This window comes from Eulemur rufifrons, chromosome 30, assembly GCF_041146395.1.
Source record: "Eulemur rufifrons isolate Redbay chromosome 30, OSU_ERuf_1, whole genome shotgun sequence".
NCBI classification, from domain to species: domain Eukaryota; kingdom Metazoa; phylum Chordata; class Mammalia; order Primates; family Lemuridae; genus Eulemur; species Eulemur rufifrons.
The window spans coordinates 90,775,208-90,792,124 of NC_091012.1; the positions used below are offsets into that span (position 1 = coordinate 90,775,208).

General features: G+C 50.3%; 1 protein-coding gene and 1 long non-coding RNA gene across 2 annotated transcripts; both read left to right on the forward strand.

The window, feature by feature from the left end:
- Window positions 1-2,221: 2,221 nt before the first annotated feature.
- On the forward strand, window positions 2,222-4,830 carry CXCR3 (C-X-C motif chemokine receptor 3). The gene is made up of 2 exons (XM_069463820.1): window positions 2,222-2,295; window positions 3,283-4,830. The coding sequence occupies exons 1-2, from the start codon at window positions 2,284-2,286 to the stop codon at window positions 4,375-4,377; spliced, it is 1,107 nt and encodes a 368-aa protein (XP_069319921.1). The 5' UTR covers window positions 2,222-2,283; the 3' UTR covers window positions 4,378-4,830.
- Window positions 4,831-5,153: 323 nt separating this feature from the next.
- Window positions 5,154-13,824, forward strand: LOC138378222 (uncharacterized). Its single transcript, XR_011231939.1, has 3 exons — window positions 5,154-5,266; window positions 11,756-11,825; window positions 13,157-13,824. It is a non-coding gene; the product is annotated as an uncharacterized lncRNA (long non-coding RNA).
- Window positions 13,825-16,917: the final 3,093 nt, after the last annotated feature.

Sequence of the window (16,917 nt, forward strand, 5' to 3'; positions counted from 1 at the left end):
CGAACAGAGTGGAGCAGGGGCGGGAGCCCAGACAGGTTCCGTGTTCTTCCCACTACATCGCCTAAACTCAGGGAGCAGCGAGGGCAGCCTGTCCCCCGGCCCAGCCCAGCCCCTGGGGATCCGCCCTGACAGCAGCAAGTCAGGGCTCAGAGTGCCTTTCCAAAGCCCTTGCCCTGCCCTTCTCTCATTTATCCTTCCCAGCAACCTGGGGAGGTGTGGACTGTCAGCCCTGTGTGACAAATGAGACTAGGGCATCAGGGATCCCCAGACTTTCATCTTTCACATGGACCAGAACATTTCAACATCTGTTTGGATGACGCACATTGGCTTGTCAGCTGCCAACACAAGACATTTCCAAAACTCCCATCTATTTCCCCTATCATTTCATAACGAAAAGGCCCTTTTAAAACCAAAACAGAGATGAACGTTATTGCCAAATACAAGACATCCTTTCAACTGAACAAATGTGGCTTTCTGTACTCATTTTTCTTATTCGAAGAAGTCCAGGAAACTCAAACCTCTGTGCAGACTGGCACTGAGAGACCGTGGTCCCGGCTCCTGTCCCTTTTCCATCCCCACAGGTAGTCACTTGCCAAGTCTACTCATCCTAACTGGCCCGGCTTCTGGACTCCTCCCAGTCCCCTCCACTTGACTGGTCCCCACCTCCTCCAGGCCCTCAATTCCCTCTGGCCTGAACCCAGCAGGTGACGAGCTGTTCCAAGCGAGGAGAGTCACATCTGCCCACAGAAGGAAGGGAAGGGCCTGAAGCCTTGAGAGTATGTATGTGTCACATCCATAAATCTGAACTGAATTCCAGGCACGAGCCCGGAGGCTTTAGGGGTACAGTCTGGCTGAAACTGGGACAAGGCCATGGGCTAGCACATCCCTCTGTCTCTCTCTTTCTGTGCTTTCCCATTGCGGGAGAGAGGGGAAGAGGAAACGGCCTGGGAGACGAAACTTAGGGGCCACCTTGTCGCTGCGGATGAGAACAGGGCGACAGGCAGGGGAGAAAAAGGCGACAGGAGAGCTGAGGCAGGTGGGGAGAGGGACATTTTCCACCACTGTCTGCCATAAAGTCACCGATTTGCTGTGCCGAGGCTGTCTTACAGCTTTTCCTTAAAATAGGGAGGTGCCTACGGCCACTCCCCGACCCCCATCCCCCTTCTCCCCCCAGAAGCAACTGCTGTCATGAGTTTGTGGTATCTCCAGCTCCTGTTTTAAACTTTGAGAACAGTCGTATCCAAAACAGTATAGTATTGCTTTTTGTGGTGGTTTTTAGAATTTATGTAAGTGGTGCCAAACTATACACAATATTCTGTAACTTGCCTCTCCCACCGAGTGGTTGTTGGCTTTTCTAGTTGCATCCATGTTAAAATGCATAACTTTAGTTCATTTGAACTACACGAATATATCATAGTGTATCCATTTAAAAGAAACTGAAGGCAGTGTGATGAGTGGGAAAAGGAGAGTCAGATGGCCGTGGGTTGTCCTCACACCCACCCTTGCTCGCTGCCTGGCAAAGGCCTTTCCCCTTTCTGAATCATCCGTGCAGACAACCCCCGTCTCACAAGGGAGTCATGTGGTTGGAATGAGGCACATGTCAGAAAAAGCACCTAAAGCCATGTCTAGCACATAGCAAGTTCATTACTAGTAGTTCCCTTTCTTTCCCCCTGCTTATTAGTTGGGAGGGGCCGCGGTAAAGAACTAGACTTAGTGTGATGGACTGGTTTTAATATTTGAATTTTTATGAAGGTGACTTTACTTTACAGACTTTCCACTTTTCGGGATCCAGTCTTTAAAATCATGCAAAGATCAACTAACTCCAGGCCCCGATAGTTGGGCACGAGTTCCAATCCATTGAGCACTGACCCTACCAGAACAGGAGAAGTAATTCTTCTTTTTATTTTGGGGAGAAATAATTCTTGCTCCTGGCAGCAGGGCTGCCCTTCACTTCCCAGCTGCGTTGCTCCTCCTTCAGACCTCGCCCCTCAAAGGACCTACCCCACCCAGACACCCCCAGACCTTACCTAGGGCCCAGCCTTTCTGGTCCGGAGCTGTGGCCAGCTCCTCCAGAGCAGCTTCAGCCAGCCCGGGAATGGCTGGGATAAGAGCTCTGTGGCCTGGAGTCCGGGAAGGTCTCATGTAGATAACCCCCTGGAAAAGGCTGCTGCTGAGAACCGCGTGAAACCCTCACTTCCTCTGCGCATGCAGGTTTCCAGCCACAAGCAGCCAAGCAGAGGGGCAGGCAGCACGCGGCCCGGCAGCCAGAGCACCAGCCCAGTCATGGTCCCTGAGGTAAGTGCTGCTGCTCAGCCAGGCCAGGCCACAGCTTGGAGTGGAGAACCCAGGACACTAGGGAAACACCAGGGCTGGTCCACAGCCCACGGTCACCAGAGGGTTGGGTGAGTAGGTGGCAGCTGCAGGGGTTGTGTTAGAAGGAGCACCAGACAGGGAATTGGGAACCCAGCTTGGCCACTGACCACGGGCGTGTCTCCTCCCCTCTCTGGCTTTGGTGCCCCACCTGCAAAAGTCAGGGTGGGGGGTAGAGGCTCAACCTTGATGACCTCTGAACCTCCCTTCAGCTGACTGGGGACTTTGACTTTCGTGTGCTGTACTGAATTGGCCCTGGGAAGGCCTGCAGGTCTGGGGTGGTTTGGGGTGTGGGTGAGGGGGTAGAGGAGATTCCTGCTAGAGCTTAGTGGGGGATCCCCCAGTGGGTGGGTGGCTACATGAGTGCACAAGCCTCGGTATAGGGGAGGGTGAGGATGGGCCGAAAGCATGCATTTAGGGGGGCTGCAGTGATTCATAGGGAGTCCCCATGGAGGTCAGGAAGTTGGGGTCCCCGGACAACAGCTGAAGAGGGGAGAGGAGGGCCAGTGACTGTGAGAGGGGGCGGCGGGGAGGTGCCTGGGGAGGAATGTGGTTGAACTAGGTGTGGCCGGGGCGCTGAGGACGCAAGGCAAGGCGAGCGGTGAAGGGAGCGGCAGGCAGGGAGGGCTCTGCCTGCGAACCTGAGGGCAGTTCTTCCTCCCGCCAGGATCCCTGGGCCAATGGGATCACCTAGAAGGGTGAGAGAAAAGCAGACTTTGAGAAGGGAAGTCAGCGTCCCAGAGCCCAGTGTGGATGGAGGGGGTTCAGGTGTGGCCCTGGAAGAAAGGTGGGGACAGTTACAGTGTCTGGTCAGGGCCTGCCTTAGGAGGAGCTGCACAGAGGAACGCCCCTCAGACTCAATCTGGAAGGACTGGTTGCCAGGCCCCTCGTCACCTTCTCCTCCCTCTGCAGATGAGCGACCACCAAGTGCTGGATGTCTCTGAGATTGCCTCCCTCCTGGAAAACTTCAGCTCTTCCTATGACTACGGAGAAAACGAGAGTGACTCCTGCTGTGCCTCCCCACCCTGCCCGCAGGACTTCAGCCTGAATTTCGACCGGGCCTTCCTGCCGGCCCTCTACAGCCTCCTCTTTCTCCTGGGGCTGGTGGGCAACGGCGCCGTGGCAGCCGTGCTGCTGAGCCGGCGGGCAGCCCTGAGCAGCACCGACACCTTCCTGTTGCACCTGGCCGTGGCAGATGCGCTGCTGGTGCTGACGCTCCCGCTCTGGGCAGTGGATGCTGCCGTGCAGTGGGTCTTCGGCTCCGGCCTCTGCAAGGTGGCAGGTGCTCTCTTCAACATCAACTTCTACGCGGGGGCCCTCCTGCTGGCCTGCATCAGCTTTGACCGCTACCTGAGCATAGTGCACGCCACCCAGCTCTACCGAAGGGGCCCCCGGGCCCGCGTGGCCCTCACCTGCATAGCTGTTTGGGGGCTCTGTCTGCTCTTTGCCCTCCCAGACTTCATCTTCCTGTCGGCCCGCTATGACGAGCGCCTTAACGCCACCCACTGCCAGTACAACTTCCCGCAGGTGGGCCGCACAGCTCTGCGGGTACTGCAGCTGGTGGCTGGTTTCCTGCTGCCCCTGCTGGTCATGGCCTACTGCTATGCCCGCATCCTCGCGGTGCTACTGGTCTCCAGGGGCCAGCGGCGCCTGCGAGCCATGAGGCTGGTGGTGGTGGTGGTGGTGGCCTTTGCCCTCTGCTGGACCCCTTACCACCTAGTGGTGCTGGTGGACACCGTCATGGACCTGGGGGCCTTGGCCCGCAACTGTGGCCTAGAGAGCCGTGTGGACGTGGCCAAGTCGGTCACCTCAGGCCTGGGCTACATGCACTGCTGCCTCAACCCGCTGCTCTATGCTTTTGTGGGTGTCAAGTTCCGAGAGCGGATGTGGACGCTGCTCTCGCGCCTGGGCTGCCCCGACCAGAGAGGCCTCCAGCGACAGCCAACGTCTTCCCGCCGGGATTCATCCTGGTCCGAGACCACAGAGGCCTCTTACTCTGGCTTGTGACGCTGGAATGGGGGCTCCTGTTTCACCCCACAGCCTGACTCCCCCCACATTCCAGGCTCCTCCCTCCCTCTCAGCTGGGTCAGCTCTGGCTCTCCCCACAGCCTGGCCCCTGGGACTCACCGGCAGCCCCAGCACTGCAGGGTCTCCCAGGAAGCTGCCCTCCCAGCTCTGGGGGCTGCGCCACTGCTGCTCCTTAGCAGCCAAGCCCCACCCTGCCGCTTCAGAGGTGGCTGCCAGGAGCCCCACTGCCCTTCTCATTCGGAAACCAGAACTTGACCTTCCCTGTGTGGACGGGAAAGGGGCATAGAGGACATTGCCCCTCTGGGGCTGCAGCCCAGGCCTCCAGCTTAGCAGTGACTGTAGCTGTGGTCCCCAAGATCTCTGTATTTGCTCACTTCTATTTTTATGTCTAAAATCCTGCTTAAAACTTTTCAATAAACAAGATCCTGAGGATCAGGGTGTGTTGGTGCATCATTACAGCAGCCCTCCCCGGGCTCTGGGGATGCACTTCCTGCTTCCCCTTGCCTCGCCCTGGTGCTGTGCCAACCTATCCTGCCTTTGTTAATGTCTCTCTGCAGCCTTTGCTCTGCCCTCCTGGGCACTCTCATTTGATTCACAGGCAAACACCAGGTGCATGGGTGCAGGGCAAGCGGTTAGGCTACTGGCTGGCACAATCGGGGAAAGGGGCTGTCACGTGAATAAGAGCTGGACTCTGAACTCCAGCTCAGGACAGTAGGAAAGATGTGGTTAGAACTAGCGATGCCAAGCAGCCTGTGCCATGAGGCAAAGGAGTTGCACATGGACAATGAACCCAGGGCTCAGAGCACTGAAGGCCAGCACCATTGGGAAGGCTTCCTGAAGGCTTAAAGGACAAGGAGTATTTCCAAAGGTGAAGAGAGGTAAAGACAGTATTTCCAGGCAGAAGGGAGGGCAGTAGCAAAGGTGGGGAGGCTGGAAACAGCAATGCTTATCAGAGGAATCATAAGTGGTCCCAACTGGCTAGTTAAGGGTTCAGGTAGGGGAAGGGTTGAAAATAAGACTGAAAGGTAGATTGCGATCGGGTGATGGTATTAGAGACCAGCCAGAAGGCTGAATTGGTTATTCAGATGAGAGGTGACACAGGCCATTAGTAAGGAGATGGCAGTGGACTTGCAGAAAAGCAACAAGGCTGGGCGACTCACCAACAGTCGTGAACACATAGCCACCTGGAGGTGGGCTGTGGGGAGCATTTTTCCAGGGCCAGGGTGGGGTTGAAATGAGTGGAGGAAATCAGGCTTCCCGGAAGGGCAGGTGGCAGGGCTACTGCGCTAAGGCAGAAGGGGAAGGGCTGACTGCGTACACTGCACTGTCGGTTCCCCCCAACTGTTTCGCAGGCCAGCTGGGCCCTTGCGGAAACTGCAGATATGGCTAGAGTTGGGAATGGGAAGTAGGGATCCCAGGAGTTAGCTGGGGAAGCCGTCCCACCCCATAAACACACCCAAGCCCATCTAGCTTTGTGGTTTGGAGTTTGTGGCCACTAAAAGAACACTCTGAGCTTCTGCAAAATGAAGGAAGGAAGGAAAATGACAGAATAACACATCCTGCATATAAAAAGTATCAGCAATGCTAGACTAGTGAAGATGCCTGTGGCAGGCTGAAAAAACGGGCCCCCAAGACGTTCACGCTCTCATCCTGAGTTTGTGACGTTACCTCAGCTGACTTTAAGAAGAGTCGCCTGGATTATCCAGGTGAGCCCAACGTAATGACAAGGGTCCTTTAAAAGTGAAAAAGGGAGGCAGAAGAGGAGGGAGTCAGGGATGGAGGTGTTGCTGGCTTTGAAGATGGAGAAACAGGCTACGAACTAAGGGATGTGGGCGGACTCTAGAAGCTAGAAAAGACAAAGATTCTCTCCTAGAGCCTCCAGAAAGAAATAGTCCTGTTGACACACCTTGATTTTAGCTCAGTGAGACCCGTGCTGGACTTCTGACTTCCAGAACTGTAAGATAATACATCTGTGTTGTTTGTGATAACTTGCTGTGGCAGCCCTAGGGAAAGAATACAGTGTGGGTTCCAGTCCATGTCCTGGGTATCTCCCAGAAGGGAAGCTGCTGAAGTACTTATGGGCAGTCCCGGAAATCAGAGAGAAACAGAGGGGAGGTGCTCCTCTAGACACGTCTCGGGGCTTCAGATGTCTGAGTCTTGGACAAAAGAATTGAGGGTTTGTTCTTCTCTAAGCACTGGGAGTCAATGAACAGACTTTGCTAACAAGTGAGATGCAGAAAACACTTTATTTAATTTTATGACAACTACATGGCTCAGATGGCTACATTCAATGTCATTAGTGCTAAATTCATGAAATACACTTGTCTTTTCTATCTAGGTAGGTGTAACAGGTTACATCTGACAATAGCCCTGGTTTTGAAGTGCTGCTTTTAAAACTTGTTCTCTTTCCAGCATTATCCTCATTCCTCCAACCTGCCACTCTCATTTTTCTTTTGCATTTTGTTCTACATGTTAAACTATGGTGTCAAAATAAGACTCAATGTAGATCCGAAGGGCTTCAGAGTATTGTCAAGGGCACAAGGTGGTTAGCAATAGAGCCCTTGGCTAAGAATAATCAGCATTAATGACATGAATCTAAAAAGGTACTTAAATTCTAACATTGCAAACTTCACAGAAACAGGTTTTTCTAAAACTTCTTATCTAAGCTAAAGGATTCCACTCATACAAATATACCCTCTGACAACCTTAAGGAGTTTTGTTTTGTTGTTTCTTGGCAACAAAATCCTTGCTGAGCTTTCTAATCAAAACCCCGTGGGTAATCCCTGCAATACTACGCAGAACTATTCTGTAATTCTGCTGCACATACTTAGCAAATGGTCACACATGCGGCGTAATGGGGGTCCCATCCTTCCGAGTTAAGGGCAGCATGACCAGAGTCCCCTTGCATACGGCACAGATAAAGTGATTGGTGTTCAATGATCTGGTGTAGAGGCCAACCCTAGAGAGGTAAGGGACACCAAAAAACAAAGGAATCAGTCACTGTACCTCAGCATCAGCTCTGAGATGTTGGCCTTGGGCCCAAAGCCAGAATTTTCTCTGGGTTCTCAGAGAATGGGGTACCAAGTAGCAGCAGTGGCCAGGCCAATTCAAATTAGGAAGGAGAATGGAGAAAGAACACAGAAAGGAGAGTCAGATAGCAATCTGCTTTACTGATTAAAAACCACTGAAGAGCCACTTGGAGGCCATAATAAAACATAACTAGGGCCAGGAGCGGTGACTCACGCCTGTAATCCTAGCACTCTGGGAGGCCGAGGCGGGAGGATCGTTTGAAGTCAGGAGTTCGAGACCAGCCTGAGCAAGAGCAAAACCCTGTCTCTACTAAAAATAGAAAGAAATTATCTGGACAACTAAAAATATATATATATAAAATTAGCCCTGTGGCACATGCCTGTAGTCCCAGCTACTTGAGAGGCTGAGGCAGTAGGATCCCTTGAGCCCAGGAGTTTGAGGTTGCTATGAGCTAGGCTGAAGCCACGGCACTCTAGCCCGGGCAACAGAGTGAGACTCTTTCTCAAAAAAAAAAAAAAAAAAAAAAACATAACTGGGAAAAGTCTGGGAAGAAAGGTCTTACCTGAATTTGCACCGAGTACATTCATACTGAATCCTGTGGTTAATTGGTATAGTTGTGGCAACGTGTGACTTTGGGGAGCTCTGGGTGCACCATGTTGGATTTCTTGGCATAATACTTCCACGAGTCACCATGAGAATCACAGACACCATCGAGCAGCCAGGAGGCTGCATGGCATATTTCATGGATCAAAGTATCGCGGAGTCGGTCTTGAAAGAGGAATGAAAAGAAAGTGAGCACTAAAACCGATCCTTTTCTGGTCTGCTACCTAGTAATCCTAGACTTTCAGCCCACCACACAAGCCATCTTCCAGAAGCGCACACAGGCAGGCATGAGTGTTACCTTCCCAGAATTCTGAAAGTGAAATTTCCACCTACTTCAACCAATTTTGTTAATGGCAGAGAGCCTTTGGTGAACAGGTCTTTTGGGAACAGCTCCAATGTGCTCATCTTTTTGTGGGGCACTGCTAGAAAAACATCTAGACAAGACCTGGTTTCTGCCCTTCAGGAATGGAGATGGACAGGGTGGGGAGCAGTCACTATGGCCATGGGATTTGGTCAAGAGAAGCTCCATGGAGAAACTGCGATCTGAGCTGGGCCCTTACCAAGTGACTGGATTTGCAAAGTTACAAAGGCCATTCTGGGTGTGGTGAAACATGTGGGCATGTAGTCCTTTTTTTTTTTTTTATTTTAGAGACCGGGTCACACTATGTTCCCCAGGCTGGAGTGCAGTGGCTATTCACAGATGTGATCATAGTGCACTGCAGCCTCAAACCCCTGGATTCAAGCAGTCCTCCCGCCTCAGCCACCCAAGTAGCTGGGATTCAGGCACATGCCACTGCACCCAGCCTGTGGTACATTTTGAAGGCCAGTGTGAAGAGAGCCTGTTGGAGTACAGACTAGTGGTGAAGTACTGAGACTGGCCAAGTGGAGTGAGGGCAGATTACAAATGCCTCAAAAGCCAGGCTCTAGGCCTTGAAAAGCCCTAGGGTTTTGAATACAACAGAAGTTGGAGGAGGCCGGGGGCTTGGCTCACACCTGTAATCCTAGCACTTTAGAAGGGTGAGAAGAGAGGGTTGCTTGAGGTCAGGAGTTCGAGACCAGCCTGTACTAAAAATAGAAAACAATTAGCCAGCTGTGGTGGCGCACACCTGTAGTCCCAGCTACTCGGGAGGCTGAGGCAGGAGGATCCCCTGAGCCCAGGAGTTGGAGGTTGCAGTGAGCTATGATCATGCCACTGCACTCCAGCCTGGGTGACAGAGTGAGACTGTCTCAAACCAAAAAAAAGTTGGGAAGGGCTGGGCGCGGTGGCTCACGCCTGTAATCCTAGCACTCTGGGAAGCTGAGGTGGGAGGATCGCTTGAGCTCAGGAGTTTGAGACCAGCCTGAGCAAGAGCAAGACCCCGTCTCTACTAAAAATAGAAAGAAATTATATGGACAACTAAAAATATACATAGAAAATATTAGCTGGGCATGGTGGCGCATGCCTGTAGTCCCAGCTACTCAGGAGGCTGAAGCAGGAGGATCGCTTGAACCCAGGAGTTTGAGGTTGCTGTGAGCTAGGCTGACGCCACCGCATTCTAGCCCAGGCAAGAGAGTGAGACTCTGTCCCAAAAAAAAAAAAAAAAAAAAAAAAGTTGGGAAGAAAAACGCCCTAGATGTCTCAGCAGGAAAGCAATGCAGTGTGTATAGGAGACTAACTGAGCAGGAATGAGAGCCCATTCCTGGGCAGACTCACGGATGGAGAAGGAAGATTTGGTGACTGGCTAGATATACGGGACCTTGAACCTTAGCTGCTGAGAGAATGGAGATGCTGCTGGCACAGGGGACATGGGGAGAGAAAGGCAGGTCTAGTAGAAAGACTGAGTTGGATTTACAGGGACGGTGAAACATCCAATAATGTCCTCTAAGCCAGGGGTCCCCAACCGTTTTGGCACTGGGGACTGGTTTCATGGAAGACAATTTTTTTCCACAGGGGCGTGTCAAAGGGAAGGGTGCAGAGCTCAGGTGGCGATGCATGGCCGGGTACCAGGCCGCAGCCCAGGGGTCAGGGACACAGCTCTAAGCAACGCACAGTAGGCCTGTCCACCAAGGAATGACAGTACAAGCTGTGACACAGGCTAGGAGTAATTTAACAGGCACAGTGTCGGAAAGAAAGAGCACAGTGGTAAAGCTGCCACGTTCATGCCATCACCTGCAGAGTTGCAGATTTTCACAGAAATCTGGATCTTGGCGAAGCGTTCCTTCTTCGGGTGCTGTTTCTCGCCAGTGGTGCATAAGCCAGCAGTTCTCAGCATCCTGTTACTCCAGCTGATTTCTATCTTCTCTGGCAGCTGGGAATGGAAAGCAAACGTGAAAGAGTCGGAAAGCAGTTCTAAGCAGATCAGAAAATATTCACTCCAGAGTTTTCCTCCCTCTAATAAAAAGTAAAAGGAATTTTCTACCCCAGGTTCTTGGCTCAGAGCAAGTTTGAGAAGAAATTTGTCCAAAGGGCACACAAATCTAAACATTCTGGGGAGAATAAAAGCCAAGCTGAAGTCCAGGTAAAGACAACTAACAGGCAATCAGGACACAAGGGAGACTGTTCAGACCACGTGAAGGCAGGATTTAGGCTCCCCTGCATGGAGACAATAGTCTGGGGCACTCAAGGAGAGAAGGACAAGCCTGCTGAGGTGGGCGAGATGGAAGCCTGTGCATAGGAGTGGCGAGGCAGAATTGAAAATGCAAGTCAGATCACTTCAGGTTCTGCCCATCTGACGTGACACCACTGTCATCAGGAAGGGCACCAAAGCCTGGGGAACCTTTAGGGAAGATATGAGAACTTCCCTCCAGAAAGTCTTGTCACCAGAGACAATAATCTAAAAAACCTAGTGGCCGACAGGTCTTTCTGCCTCCAGATTCTACCTCAAACTCCTGGCCTCAAGCGATCCTCCTGCCTTGGTCTCCCAAAGTGCTAGGATTACAGGCATGAGCCACCGCACCAATCCAGTCCATATCCCCAGGCTACTGTCAGATTAATTTCCTTCAGCAGCCACTTCATGTCATGCCCCATCCCTGTGCAGTGGTACCTACTCATGTAAATCTAATCTCCAACCTGATTCCCAAGGCCCTCCATTACCTGGTCCTATGCTATCAAAATATAATAAGCTTACTATGTCCTAGGCCCTGTTCTAGGCACTTTATGAATATTAACTTACATAGACTTAACAATAATTCTATGAGGTAGTAAGGACTGTTACTGCCCCTATTTTACGGATGAGGAAACTGAGGCAAACTGAGGTTAAGTAACTTGCCCAAGGTAACACAGCTCTTTCCCATTATCCTTCCACATAAATCTTCTCTTCCTGATAGTCAGGCCTCAACACACACCTTCTCCCCAACACTGTTTTCACCACTTACCATCCTTCAAGAACCAGAAAGAGTCTCACTTCCTCCAGGCAATCTGATTTCCTGACTGTTTAGGCTCTCAGCCATTTCTCCCTCTGCTGATCTCCTGTGGTAACAACCATCTGTCCCATACATTATAACCTGTAAACATTCTTTCTTTCATGTATACATGTCTCACCTCCCCACCTAAATTGCCTCTTGGCAAAGGCGGCAAGTATACACAATTAGCACACCTCATAGCACCCAAGAGTGCTGGCATATAGCAGGTGCTCCATCAATGCTTTATTTAGCGATTCTACCTTTTTATCAAAGACGGAGCTATTAAACAGGCTGTAGATCTTCTGAACCAGCTCATCCTTATTTTTCTTGAAATTCCTTCCAGAGTATTGTTTTGAGTGTTCAAGGTCGAGCAAGAAACATCCAGGTATTTTGCACGTACGACGCCTGCAAAGGTAAATTCAATTGAGTTTTGTATAGCTTAAGAAATAGGAGAAATAAATGTATAAAAGGTCATGTCAAGGGACTCTGAGAACTTGCTGCTCCCCCTTCCACACACCTCCTTAGATATGAGGGCATTTCCCAAGCCTCCATTTGTAGCCTCTTCTCTTTGCACATTCTCAGAGGTGTGAAGCCCATAGTTTCAACCTCAACATGCCTGATCCCCACACCTGTATCTGAATTTACCTGATGCAAACTTGTGACTAACACTGTATCTCCAGCTAAACATGTTCAGTTATCAAACTTGTTATAACTGGCTGAAAACCTCAGAGGCATTTTAAAATTCCTGTTCTCCCTTACCCCATGTTCAACTGGGTACAGAGACAGACTGCTACCTCCTGCACATGATCCTGCCCAGCCAGCCGCTCCTGTCCAGCCCCACAGTCCCCACTCCAGTTCAAATTCCTGTCCTCCACTTCATGCCTTGACATGACAGTATTCCTCTGTGTCCCTTTCCTCCAGGATCTTTCTCTTCCATTCCAACCACATCCCCCTCCAGATTCATTTTCCTAGGCCACGTTCTAATCAATGTCCCCCTCTGGCTTTTTATTGACTGCTTGGTCTGGCATTCAGGGCCCGGGTCAATCTGGTCCCAATCTCTATTTCCAGCCACCCTTTCCACTCTGGCCGAAGCAGGCAACTTAAATGTTCCCTGGATACAAATTGTGATTTCCCGCACTCATGCCTCAGCACAGAGAATAACCACTTGTGTAGCACTTCATCATTTGCAAGGAACTTCCTTGTGTAGTGTCATATTTAATCCTCACAACCACCCTTCAAAGAAGCTATTACTATTTTTACAATCTCCACTTTGCTCAGAGGTTAAGTGACTTGTTCAAAAGTCACAGAGATAATGAATCTTCTGACCCAAATCTCATGGTCTTTCTGTTAAACCACAATTGCTGCCCCATCTCTCAAGGCTTAATTCAAATAGCACAAAGAATAGTGCTGATCACATAAAGGACTCAGACTATAATTTAAGTATTATTTAAACTTAAGCATTTTTATCTTAGCTGGAACAACCCACAAGTCCAGAGAGAGGAGCCCACAAAGCTGGAAAGATAAAACAGGAGCAAATACACTGAGTTTCTGACTTAACAGAACTCCAGAGACTGGGATTTTGCCAGAACATTCATTAACCCTTAAGTCACAAAATAAACCCTATGTGAGGAGGTTGGGGTGGTGAGAGGGGCAAGTACCAGACAACACAAAGGAGGCTGATGTAAGGGTCTTCATCCCAAAGCCTGAAGCCACAACTCAAACATTTCTGCCTCCAATTACTTAGGTTTGAAAGCAGATTTGCATCAGCAAAGGGGGCACGTGCAAACCTGAACCATTTGCAGGCTTCAGCAGAGACCAGGACCCTTGCGTGTTTGTGCTCGTAGGAAGCTGGCCTTGTGGCTTAGCATACCTTCACTTGGAGGCCTACCCCTTTACTGCATGCTGAGCACTTCCACATCAGAGGAACCAACAAGACCCCAAACTGGGTACATCTGACACCATGACCAGCAAGCGGCCTACACAGGAACAATGCTAAGCACAACAGGAAGCCTCCAGACTGACACAGGAAGTACCAAGGCAACAGTTACGAGTCCAAACAGGCTAGTTTCCTTTGGATGATGCAGTCTGACAATGACACCAAGGGGCAACTTCTGTCTTTTGCCACATTCTCTGGCAAAGCAACCTGGGAGCTACCTAAGACCCGTGTCCCTATAGGCAGAGCGGCTTAAATATGTATCTAGGAATCCAGAGAAGAAACCATCCTGAAAGAGGATCCATCTAAGAGCACATGATGAGCTACTGGTAGCTGTGGCAGCGGCGAAAAGCACGGAAACAGAGACTTTCTGCTCAGGTCCAACTCACGCTGTTGCCCCAGTGCCTGACACATCATTCTTGTTCCCCTCCCTTAAGATGCCTTTATTGTTCAAAATACAGGTTAAAAAATAACATACAACCCTTCAAATACATTCCTTGTCTTGTAAGACAATTCTGATGTGAGTATATATTATTCCCGAATGTAAGTGAAAACAAAGAAAATAATGCTTCCTGTATCATATTTTTAAGGGAAAAAGTGAGAAGTTCTCGTAACCTAAATGAGAAAATGTGTTAATTTTTTCCTTTCAAGTATGAACATGTCTCTGGCCTAAATGATCACATGTTTTCAGCATCAACTATATATAGCTTAAGAAAAATAAAGGAACAAGCAGTCCATTTCACTCTAACATTTAAGCTTTAAAAATTTACATACTAGGCCGGGCAAGGTGACTCACGACTATAATCCTAGCACTCTGGGAGGCCGAGGCCGGAGGATCGCTCGAGGTTAGGAGTTTGAGACCAGCCTGAGCAAGAGCAAGACCCCGTCTCTACTGAATAATAGAAAGAAATTATCTGGACAACTAAAAATATGTATAGAAATAATTAGCCAGGCATGGTGGCACATGCCTGCAGTCCCAGCTACTCGGGAGGCTGAGGCAGTAGGATCCCTTGAGCCCAGGAGTTTGAGGTTGCTGCGAGCTAGGCTGATGCCACAGCACTCTAGCCCAGGCAACAGAGTGAGACTCTGTCTCAAAACAAACAAACAAACAAACAACAAACAAACAACAAAACATTTCCATACTATACATGGTAGTAAGAGTAACTAGGTTCAGCCAGAGCACTAGAAAAGCCTAGAAGACAATCTTGACCCCTCTCCCTCGAATTCTGACCATCAGAGCAACTTGTTGCTTCTGCCTTTTCACCATTTCCACTGCCTTCGCCTTAGTTTATGAACACTAGTGGCCATAAGACTGTCCAGCCTGAAAAAAAAGTATCTTGTTGGGCTACACATTCTTTGATCTAAGGACAAAGGCATCCTCAGAGGCCAGAGACGTTGTGGGGGGGCAGAAAGTGCCCCTCACCAGGCACCTGCAGCCACCGTGGTGGAGCACCCACGCCCAGCCAGCGGCGGCCTCCTCCCCTGCTCAGGCCCTCCCATTCAGGGACAGAAACCTTGCCGCTCCCCACTCCAAACCCGGCCAGACGCCTTCATCCCCTTGCAGACTCCCCGCCACATGCCCAGTGGACTGTTTCACAGGTAACAACTGTGCACGGAATATGAGCACTACATACCCAGCCTCAGGTTTTTCAACTTTTGCTGCTCTGGGTTTCTTCTTGGAAGGCCCACACTTTTTTCGTCCTTTAACGGCTGAAAGGATAGTAGTTAATTTGTACCCTGAACATTGGTACCATCAAGCAACTGACAGAACGGCAAGCCCAGGAGGATCTCCCACAGCCAAGCCCAGAGCAGTATGTCTGAACAAGTGTCTGAAGCCTGCATACTGCTGTGTTTGTCATGCTGAACCCTCTCACCTGTGAATCACAGAGCTGCCAGCAGCGTAAGCTGGGCAAGATTCTGTCACAGCCACCAAGGACCATGAAGGTGGGCAAGATTCTGTCACAGCCACCAAGCACCATGAAGGGACGGGAGTGTGCCGTTAGAGGCCAGGCAGTATGAGCAAGGGAAGCACATGCAGTTGAAGCATGGCACAGCTCACACGCTTGCTCTGAGCAGTGGCTCACAGCCGAGGCAGCACCTTCACCCTGGGTGCAAGCCAAATCTTTCTTCCTTCGTCTAGGACCCATCCTGCCACTTGTGCTAGCCAGAGATTTGTTTATCAATAGTGTCATTCATTTATTTAAAAAAGTTATTAGGCCAGGCACGGTGGCTCACGCCTGTAATCCTAGCACTCTGGGAGGCCGAGGTGGGCGGATCGTTTGAGCTCAGGAGTTCGAGACCAGCCTGAGCAAGAGCGAGACCCCATCTCTACTAAAAATAGAAAGAAATTATTGGACAGCTAAAAACATATATAGAAAAAAAATTAGCCGGGCATGGTGGTGCATAGCTGTAGTCCCAGCTACTCGGGAGGCTGAGACAGGAGGATCCCTTGAGCTCAGGAGTTTGAGGTTGCTGTGAGCTAGGCTGACGCCACGGTACTCACTCTAGCCTGGGCAGCAGAGAGAGACTCTGTCTCAAAAAAAAAAAAAAAAGTTATTAAACTTCTATTATATGTCAAGCACCGGGCTAGACCCTGAGGGAGATTAAAAGATGAGGAAGAGTTCTCCCATGAAGAGGCTCACAGTCTACGAGGGGGACGGATTCAGGAGCATAGTATAACTGGGACTAGTGCTTTAGTAGAGACAGGCTCTAGAACTTAGGGAACCCAGGGAGGGAGGAGCCACTCTGACCTATGGCTTCGGCTTCAGAAGAAAGTGACAATTGGACTGGGTCCTAAGAAAAATGGGATATACTCAGGACAAAATGCACAGGCAGGAAACACTCCAGGCCTGTGGAACAGAGAACGCTAAGATACGGGAGCATGAGAAATACGTGGGCATTCCTCCCCCGTTCCCAGAACAATCCTTTTGCTGGGATGGCTGCCTCCAGTGGCCATTAGGAAGTTGCTGAAATAGCACAGGCTTTGGCAGGTGGGACAGGCAGACCCGACAAGACAGACAAACTTGGCAGGCTTAGGCACCTTTGGTGGGACAGGCATACTTGGCATGACTGGCTTACCAGGTGGCACACAAATATTTTTGGGGTTTTGCTTCCTTTTCCTCGGTTGTTTCGCCACAGATGTAGGCTTTTTATCAGTTGGCATCTTTCTATCTGAAATCGCTAGGTTAGCCTCAGGATCATTTGGTGGCTGGCTGAGGTTTCCACCAAGATCCTGCTCACCAACAACATCGGATACATTGCGCTGGGACACAGTAGACTCATCCAGCTCTTTCTCATCTGAGGTAGTTTGGCCCTGATCACATGAATCCCCTTCTTTTAGCACAGGATCCTTCGAATCATTGCTGTCAGCCTCTTCCTCAGGTACTGGAGGCTCCGTGATGGTCGGCTCATTGTCAATATCAAATAACTCCTCCACAGACTCTTCTGAAATGCAAGAGACACAGTCATATACATACCCCCGCTACCCTCACCTCATAGACCAAACTTCAGCTCAAATTAAATGAGCTGGGAACTGTGACATTTTCAATCACAGTTAAGAATTAGCTGTTTTG